This window comes from Camelina sativa, chromosome 2, assembly GCF_000633955.1.
Source record: "Camelina sativa cultivar DH55 chromosome 2, Cs, whole genome shotgun sequence".
Lineage (NCBI taxonomy): Eukaryota > Viridiplantae > Streptophyta > Magnoliopsida > Brassicales > Brassicaceae > Camelina > Camelina sativa.
The window spans coordinates 21,158,858-21,169,125 of record NC_025686.1 but is presented as its reverse complement, the minus strand read 5'-3'; the positions used below and the strand labels follow the sequence as shown (position 1 = coordinate 21,169,125).

The following is a 10,268-nucleotide window of genomic DNA, read 5'->3' as shown; positions in this document are numbered from 1 at the left end:
TTTTTCTTTACAAATTTCTCAAAAACTTAATAATTAAATTACAAATACAATAAATTATGCTTCCACAACTAAATAAAAAAGAACAAAAAATTAAAAAAACCCACTCACTCTCGAGTGAGATATATCGGGCTTTTAGGTCCAATTAAGTTTTGGGCTTATGCACACATCACATTCACGATTACACAGTTTCTGCAATCGTAATGAATTCATCATCATCCGAAGGTCTGTTTCTCTTCTTCTCTGCGTAAGGCTTACGCCGTAAGCCCTACTTTCAGCAATTAACAGCCACCATCTCAAATCTATTCAGCTTCCTAGAGGCCAATGAAGACCACTATTTCCACTAAAACTACTTCATCCCCCACTCTCCTTACACTTAAATGACCATTATAATTTCATTACTATCTTCACTTCCCATACCCTATAAAACCACCACCGCCGTAATGAAACCATCACCACTACACCTTTGTCAAACCACCTTCAAAACCAGCCATGGCATCAGCATCTATTTCCATCCCTGTGAAAAAAATAAAAAAACAGAACATTCGACACCCTTGAAGGCACTTTCTGCAAAGAAGAAGTTCTATTCAGATTAATCCACTTCTGGGAGGCTCGCAATCACACTAGAGGCAACCTTCTCATTTGTCTAGAACTGTTACTGATAGATGAAAAGGTAAGTAATGAAATCCCTTATGTCCTTGCGCACATCTACCATATTTTTAAATAAAGCATTTGCTAACTACGGCATTTCCCACCAGGCAACAACAATCCAAGCCTTCATACCTGCAAACAGGATCAGTCGGTATGAAGTCTTCCTGAAAGCTAATTCAGTCTACACCATCAACAAATTCATAATCATCCCGTGCAAGAAACTTTTCAAAGTTTCTGATCACAAATACGGCATATCTTTCTCCAATCAAACCGAATTGCAAGAAGTTACTAAAGGAGACCACAAAATTGTTTCTCAGAAATTTAGGCTCCGACCTTTCAATGATTTTGCATCCATCGTTGACAGAAACGGTGAGCTTTATGGTAAGAAACGCTTTCTCTACTTAAACATATTTTAGACTCTTTGATTTAAAAATCTAATTCTTAATCTGATTGTTATATGTTGTTTAAATGTAGATGTCATTGGCCAAATTCGTCTCATTACTGGGGACAACTTACAAGACACTACTACAAATGTTGAAGCACCAAGAACTGCCCACGGGAAGTCTAAGGACAGAATCTTCTTGCACCTCCTCATGAGAGAGTACGGTCTCACATACTTTTATTTGTATAAATGTTGATCAAATAATTCCCAACTGACTCTTTACAATCTACTTCTTAACAGTGGCGAAACAATTCGTATTTACCTCTGGGATATCATTGCTGCAAATTTCCGTACAAGATGGAATGCCAGTAAGTCAAAACCAAATGTTCTGCTCCTCACCACTGCCAATGCAAAATTTTTGGGAGGTACACAATCTATATCATACTTCTATACTACCAAAAAAAACCAACTAACTTACACCATCCTCTACGTAGGTGCTGTCACACTTACCTCAACATCTGCTTCTCGCGTCTTCTTTGACGCCGACATTGCTGAAACCTCAGAGTTTATAACAACGACGTCGCAACCTTTGTCATTTTTTACCGTGAAGGGTTAAACTTTCTCGGAAGAAGAGCTGCAGAAGTTTTCTCACTTGAATTCCCTGAGGTAATTATTTAAGATAATTTACCAAACAAAAAAAGAAAATATAAAACCATAAATCAAATGCTAACCATGTTATCAAATTATTACTAGGGTGATGATTCAGACGACTCTGGAAAATTTAACAAGAAGACACCACAATGTATCCTAGACATTGTTCTTCGCTCATGCAAATTTCATGTTAAGCTGACAGAATACAATTTCAGGGCAACCCGTCAAACTTTCACAGTCAACCGTATAGTGGAGGATAATATTAACATCCATAGCAAGCCATCTGAGAAAGACATTGAAGGAGATATGGGAGGAAAGAAACCCGGACAATCTACAAATGCTTCAAGTGGAATGTCGAAGAAGAAGTTTGAGCACTTACAACTGGAAGACAACAATAACAACAAGACCGAGAAACGCCAACGCCACAACACCTAAATCCGTGACCAAATCTCATAATACCCTTGACGTGCAAACCCCACCAGCTTTTATTAACGAGTTTTCAATTTCCTGCTTATTTCAAAGTCTACCCTTCTCTTCCACTTATCATCTAAAACTTTTGCTTCTTATTACCATATGAGTCTCGCATTTAATCTAAGTCTATAGTTCAATGGGAACTACTATGTTTCTTCACACTGAAACAAACATTTTAATGTTTTGCTATTGCCAAAAATTTATTACAATTACAAAGTAAGATCCAACTTGGCTTTACTACTTTGTGTCTGTGTAGAGATACACCCACAAGTTTGTGTTGAGAACGCCCACACCAACAAGAGTTCAGATACTACATAAAGTAGTTTAAAATTCTATTTCACTCATGAAAATTCTATAACTCTGCACAAATAAAGGCCAAACTCATAAACGTCTCATCTCTTAAAAATTACACCCAATTACTTAAAAAAAAACCAGCAAAAACAGAGTCAGACTCGCTCAGTAAGCGTTATCATGTTGTATAATCGAAACGATTGAAGAGTAAGAGAAACGTACACTAAAAAATAATAATATCTACCCCACTCTTAATTAAATCTCACATTCAATATACACAGTTACAGTCCTGACTAACGGAAACTGAAACATCCAAACAAATATATTTTCTCGGGAGAAAAACAAACAAACAGAAATACAAAGGCCTAAAAATCCCACTTCCTTCTCTCTCCGCAATATCCATCCCTACCTATACTACATTTCAGTTCATGCTAATAAGACCATTTTCCTTCTCAAAAGTTATTCACTGCAAAGCATTAAGAAGATAGTTTTACAAACTCTGAACTTTATTGTATGTTTCCAGGTTTTGGCCAACTTTGCAAATAGATCGACCAATGTGTAATGCAAGTTAAAAAAAGAGACAACATCAAGAAACAGACTCCAACGACCAGCTACATGGTAATCTTAAATCCACCAAATATCTTAGAACTTCAAATATGCAAGTAAATACTTCACCGTAATCCTTCCAAACCCTACTAATTTTTATCTCACAGGGCAAACAAAACGACCACGCCAGTCCAAACACTTGCCAATACCTGCAGGAACACCAGCAACCATTGGTTATCATTGTAATGTCCTTATTAAACTTTACCAACAAAAACAACGGCCACTCAACTCTATACTAATTGAAATGCATATATTCTGAAATACAGGTGGATGCATCAACTGCTGCAAAATTGGTAACCCTAAATCACAACAGCCAAACTTAGTCACCTATAAATGTCAAAAATTAAAATAGTAGAAAAGGATTTTCTCAAAAATCAAAATATTATAATACCTTGATTTGATATACAGCCAGTTACAACACCTCGCACTCTATGAGGAAAGCAATCATGCTTTCTAAACGATGGGATCAAAAACAACGGCAATCATCTACTCAACTGGTCGGTTCAAGTTCTTCAAGCAGCAACTACAAAAAACCTGCCACCAAAAAAAACACAACACAGTCACAAAGAAGGAAGAAAGGTACATTTTTAGGACTTATTTCGTGTATACTATATCTAGCCAATGTCCTACCTTAAAAGAATTTACAAACTCTTTATGCAGTCACACCAAAACAAGGGAACCAAATTAATCATCCACCTACTACTAAGTACTATGAATGTAAGTTTCTTACATCCCTAAGGAGATACAGTAAAACACACAACATGTTATTATACTAACATTTATAATTGCAAACACATTTTCCAAAAAAACTATAGGTGGCTGTGAGAGATGCTCAGAATATGGTAACCATCCAAACTCTTTCCTCATATCGATGTACCCATTGTACTTACATTATACAATATTACAAAATCACAAAATGCTTTCTAATCTCTTCTGCAGTTAGGAGTAAAAATGCACAAACAATGAGACAGGCTATACTTTTGTCAAAAAGATTGACCAAAATAAAAAAAGGTACTCTATCATCCCTAACAAAACAAAAAAAGAAATTTACAACCACCAAACTAACAAACCTATAAAAAAACCACAGGTCCTACTACAAGTTCCCAACAATTAACAAGACAACAGAGAAAACAACTTCAAGGTCAGTCTTCTTCACCTCACCTCTAACTCATAATATTACGAAGTTAATATTGAATCCGCTTAGAGATGGTTTTTTCGTTTCTCTCTGTAACCGAGCAAGCTGTACTAATAAAATAATTCACAATTACCTCCACTACAGATTCATTAGCAGAGAAAAACCCAATCCTAGAGTGCATCCATTGTAAAGCTTTGGTCTGGTATTCAGAAAAAACAGGCACCGATCCAACCACTGGAGAGCCAATCTTCACAATATGTTGTCAACAAGGCCGTGTCAAACTCCCCCCAATAAAAGAAACTCCAAAGTATTTGGAATATCTACATGCCAATAGCTTGACGTTCCGTATGAATATACGAATCTACAATGCCATCCTTGCATTCACGTCAATGGGAGCACAAATAGATCACAGTGTAACCTATGCAACTGGCCCACCAGTTTTCAGAATACATGGCCAGGTCTATCACCGCATAGGATCCCTTCTACCCATGCCCGGAGAGAACCCCAAGTATTTGCAAATGTATATCATAGACACAGAAAATGAAGTCTCAAACCGTATCAAAACTGTGTCAGGAGGAGGTTCAACTGCAGACCTAAAGGAAGACATAGTTGGAGGTTTTGTTGCAACTACAAACATTCAAAGGACGCAATGATATGAACAATCTCAATTGCAAACACATCTATCACCATGAGTGTATAATTCCATGGTTGTATGAAAAACATAATTGCCCTATATGTAGGCGTACTATGGTGTAGACCCTATCATAAAGATAATCTACAAGCTATGACATCAAGTTTCTATTCTCTTACATATCTATTTGATTTCCAATTTAAAGCTTCAGTTTCGTGACATAGTATAAAATCTATTTGTACAATCTCCCGCTGTCTTCGATAAATCTACAAATAACAACCTATCTTCGTTAATTCCTGATTCGCACTGTGTGATCAAACAACAAATCACAGATACAGTAATGGGAAGGAAAATAAATCGAAATTTTTTACCATTGTTGATGTCTTTGTTAACCGTGATGACTCTCTCAGCAACACAAGGATCAGCGAAAACAATGAAACCAAAACCACGAGCACGTCGAGTGGCACGATCTCTTATGATCACAGCTTCTCAACATCACCGTAGTTGCGAAAAATAGTCGCTTAACCTTTCTTCATCTGTAGCCCAAGAAATTTCACCAACGAAGAGCTTCCCCAGATCCGATTCCATCTTTTAGCTCCTGTTCCAATTCAACTCAATTCAATTCTGATAAACCATTACAAACACCAATCGATTAAGATGAGAGATGCAATTGAAAAGAATTTTTAAAAAGAAATATTTACTTTTTTATATCTGTTGTTGTTGTCTGCAAATCTACTAAGACGGAGGAATCAGATACATATTGTCGTTGTCCTAATTAAATAATAGCGAATTTTGGGTCATCTTCAAATCTGAAAACAAAAATAAAAAATGGATCAATGAAATCACAAAACGAAAGAAAAAAACCCACAAAGTGAATATGAATTTTACGAAGACGAATGAGAGAGAGACTAAAAATTGCAAAACAATCACCATTGTTGTAGATGAGACGAGACCTAGCCACATAAGGAAATGTAGAGAAAAAAAAAATTAGAGGAAAGAACCAAGAGAGGGAGGGATGTTTTATTCTAATCATCATTATCTGGTTTCATTTAATAAATCCCCCACCCAATTAAGAAAAGAAGAGATAGACAGAGAGCGAGAGACTTAAAGATGATGACGACCTCTTCTAAAATTAGAAACATTTTCATATCTAAAGAGTATACGAAAACAAAAACAATGCCAAAAAAAATTGATATGTTGCAATTGAGATAGTTCAAATTAAATTTTATTTTTTTCAGTTAAGACTTTTGAAACTATTAACTATCATCATAATCATGGAGACCCATGATATATATATATATATATAATATAAATCCCTATTGCTGTTACCTAAATTTACAAATTAACAAATAGAAACAAAAAAACTGGCTTTTTTTTAAAACACTAATAAAAATCTAATATTTTTAATACCATTCATAAACATGTTTTTCAACCATGTAAAATTGTTATGCAAAATTTATAAATACCAAATTTAAAACCATGTAAAACTAATGCTCAAGAAAAACTTAATCTTACAATTTCAACAAAATTTGAAAATTTCTTAATACTCAAATATGAAAATACATTGTAAACATAAATTAAACTACAAATCTGATATTAGTAACTAACTCAAATATAAACAAATAAATAAATCATTAACCAAAATACAAAATATAATATCAAATAACAAAACCTTAAAAATAATTCACAAAACAAAATGTACTAAAAAACCGCGCGTAGCGCGGTATAATCCCTAGTAATATAAAAAGACTTTAACTATGTTCATTGTCCACAACGACTATTCTCATCACTCTAGTCTTGTAGCTATCAAATTCTCCTTCAACTTTGGATACAATAAATATATGGGATATATACTCCACATCAAAAGTCTGTCCATACGCATTTTCAACAATTCTATTCTTTTCCACTATTTCAAGGTCGGAGTTATCTCCGTATTGTTTTGTAGACTTTACCAAAAACAGACTACTACAATATGCATGAATGTCTAAACCATGGGAATGAGGGGGTAAATAATTTGCATTGCTAAGCAAATGCCCCCCTATTATTCTGCAACAAGCTCTTAATTTATCAATGATTTTTTTTGTAAAGTTGCATGTATAAGATCATTAAACATGTCATTAACTACATTATTTACACACACACATATATATATAACTAATATGTGAGCATATAAATTAAATTTAAACCATTTGGTTTAATCAGGTGAAAAATGTATAATCTAAAAAAAACTACATCGGCAAATAAAACTAATCATTTGGTTTTTAGGCTCTTAGTTAGGTTTTTAGCAAAGAAATAAAAAGATCAAAAATAAATCTAAGAGCAAGCACAATGCAAGATTTTCAAAGAACTTCTTTGTTCTCATATGAATAAATCAATAAAATATTAAAAGTAAGAGATATATATAATCGATTTTCAAATGAGAATTTTTGAGAAGAGAAATTCCTCAAAATACCACACTTAAGGTTTTTTCCAAAAATACTACAAAAGATTTAATTTCCAAAAATCATCATCATCATCTCATAAAAACATTACCACACATAACAAAAAAAAAATCAAAAATTACCAGATGTGGAATCTTCAAATTTATAAGAGTAAATAAATATAGCAATCTTATAAATCATCAACATTATCGCATAATACAAAAAAATCCAAAAATAAGATAAGCATTCTGTCACTCTCAGATTTCAAACAATTTTTTTTGTTGTCACGTTAGCATTATGTTAGTTCACTAAAAAAAATCTTTTGTATAAAATTTTAATACAAACTCTAAAATTTCATATGGTTTTTCAAATTCCTTGCAAAGATTTGATACATTATATAATACTCTATTAATATAAATAAAAGATCCAAAAAATATGAAATTGAATTCATATTTAATACTGTATAATTGTTAATAGAATATATATCTTTAAATTTAATAGTATGACACTTGTCAAAAGATTCTGAAACACATGACAGTTTCTCAGAGATTGGATTTTTAAGTTTATCATATTTTATAAGAAACTAATACATTTTTTATTTATTATCTTTAGTTATCTTTATAACCTACTATTTGTATTTTTGTATATTTTATTAGAAGCTCCCAAATGATTCCCATATATCATTTTTCCAATCTTAATGAATTATATTAATTAATAATTTTAAATTAATGACATAATTTTTCACAGCTGATAAATTAACATAATCAATGAAACAAAAATAGAAGTCACCACCAAGAAAAAGAAAGGTTTTGCAAAGTTTGACCTTCTCAACAAAGATGGTAAAGATTTTTTCCCAGCTATCGCTCTTAGGTGTGATCGAGAAATTGGAAATCTTGAAATCCAAGTATTCGTTGAGTTGAAGAAGATCCAATGTTGAACTAGTGTAGCTACTAACTCGAGGATAATATAATAGAAAGGGTGAAACAAAGGACTTTTATTAAGATAGTCAAAGATCGTCGAATTACAATATAACTGTTATAAGCCGGTCGACTAATTACAGAGAATTGTATTTCTCAAAATGACTAATTGAACTATAGCTTAGAATCGGATTTACTCCTGACTCTTGCCCGATGTTACTTGATGCCTTCTGCAAGCTGCTCCCTTGGTATTTATAGCTGATGGGACGTTTCACCTCTCTGCCTCGGGATCGATGTGGGATTGTCCTCAAGTAAAGTCGGCGATCGTTCTTATTCGGGCCATCATTTATTGGGCTGTCCGTCCCAATTGGGCCTTCTAGGAGCTTAATCGGCCCGACAAGTGGATTTTAGTTGGTCTGCCTTCCTGGGTTTTTGGGGTGACTGTTTCGATAGTGGGCCTGTAGGAAAGCCTGCTAAGGCTGGGTGAAACCCATATCCAACAATTGTCCCCCCCCTTAGTTCATTGTGGTCAGCCTTGGGCCAATGAGCTTGTTCGGGAAATATTAAGTCTGGCTCATTATCGAAACGTTGGCCCGATCTATTATACTCTGTCGAGGAGAGGAAAACTGGAACGTCANGATAATATAATAGAAAGGGTGAAACAAAGGACTTTTATTAAGATAGTCAAAGATCGTCGAATTACAATATAACTGTTATAAGCCGGTCGACTAATTACAGAGAATTGTATTTCTCAAAATGACTAATTGAACTATAGCTTAGAATCGGATTTACTCCTGACTCTTGCCCGATGTTACTTGATGCCTTCTGCAAGCTGCTCCCTTGGTATTTATAGCTGATGGGACGTTTCACCTCTCTGCCTCGGGATCGATGTGGGATTGTCCTCAAGTAAAGTCGGCGATCGTTCTTATTCGGGCCATCATTTATTGGGCTGTCCGTCCCAATTGGGCCTTCTAGGAGCTTAATCGGCCCGACAAGTGGATTTTAGTTGGTCTGCCTTCCTGGGTTTTTGGGGTGACTGTTTCGATAGTGGGCCTGTAGGAAAGCCTGCTAAGGCTGGGTGAAACCCATATCCAACAATTGTCCCCCCCCTTAGTTCATTGTGGTCAGCCTTGGGCCAATGAGCTTGTTCGGGAAATATTAAGTCTGGCTCATTATCGAAACGTTGGCCCGATCTATTATACTCTGTCGAGGAGAGGAAAACTGGAACGTCATTTCCTAGGGTTGCGTCGTTTCGCGCCCATTGCTACTTTAAGGGTTTCTTTTTCCGCGGCTTATAAAAGGAGACTTTTTGGGGTGCCCTCTTCAGTTCTTCTCCAGCCGCAAAAATCGAGGTAACCCTTCTCTCTCTTTCGTTGGAACCTTTCTCTTTTTTTTTTTTTCTTCTTCCTTAGTTATCTTTTAGATTTTTAGTGTAGCTTATACTTTCTCCCGATCGGGTTTGTTGTTGTAACTGTCGATTCGAATTCGATGTCGGGTTCTTGTGAGGAATTTTTGAACGAGCGTTCGCCTACTGGTTCCTCTGAGGCTGGTCCGTCGGTGCAGGCTGCCGACTCGTCCGATTCCGGAGTTTCGGCATATTCGTCTAGGCTTCGTAGGCGAAGTAGGAGAGTAGAATCGCCGGGTCGTTCTCCGATACTCAGAGTTGATCCGGGATTCCTTGCATCTTCCAGAAATCCAGTCAAACCTGAGGCGGGCAATTCTAGTCCTGACAGATCTGGTTATCTCGATTCGCCCTGCTCCCGTGGCGAAGCCGGATCTGGCCACTCGTCCAATAACGTGTCTCTCGAGGATGAGATCGAGATTGGCGAAGGGACTGATTACCCGGATGCACCTTTTGATTTGGGAAAGTCACTTTGTGATGCCGACTCTCTCTGCGCGATGATTGACTTTTGTAATTCCCCCCTGCGCGTTTCTGTTGTATGTCCGACTCTTGAGGAGCGCGTATTTAAGTGCCCTGACAGGTTTATTAGTTTATATGAACCATTTTTTACTAAGGGTGGTCTCCGCTTTCTGATTCCAGCCTTCATGATGGAGTATTGTTGGCGTCGTCAGATCGCTATCACGCAGCTTACCGTCCATACTATTCGTAACATGA

General features: G+C 35.8%; 1 protein-coding gene and 1 long non-coding RNA gene across 6 annotated transcripts; one reads left to right on the top strand and one right to left on the bottom strand.

Annotated features, from left to right (window-relative positions):
• Positions 678 to 2,389, top strand: LOC104755055. Its single transcript, XM_010477380.1, has 5 exons — positions 678 to 1,029; positions 1,123 to 1,249; positions 1,331 to 1,455; positions 1,525 to 1,696; positions 1,784 to 2,389. Exons 1-4 carry the CDS (start codon positions 678 to 680, stop codon positions 1,644 to 1,646), a joined length of 726 nt encoding a protein of 241 aa, XP_010475682.1. The 3' UTR covers positions 1,647 to 1,696; positions 1,784 to 2,389.
• LOC104730968 lies at positions 2,887 to 5,945 on the bottom strand. Of its 5 annotated transcripts, none has more exons than XR_758542.2 (6): positions 5,746 to 5,945; positions 5,517 to 5,624; positions 4,318 to 5,413; positions 3,441 to 3,583; positions 3,279 to 3,348; positions 2,887 to 3,198 (listed from the first exon to the last, which is right to left on the bottom strand). It is a non-coding gene; the product is annotated as an uncharacterized LOC104730968 (long non-coding RNA). The 5 variants fall into 5 exon arrangements; XR_758541.2 differs by lacking the exon at positions 3,279 to 3,348 and having other exon boundaries at positions 4,318 to 4,777; positions 4,995 to 5,413; positions 5,746 to 5,942; XR_758540.2 differs by lacking the exon at positions 3,279 to 3,348 and having other exon boundaries at positions 4,318 to 5,081; positions 5,187 to 5,413; positions 5,746 to 5,941.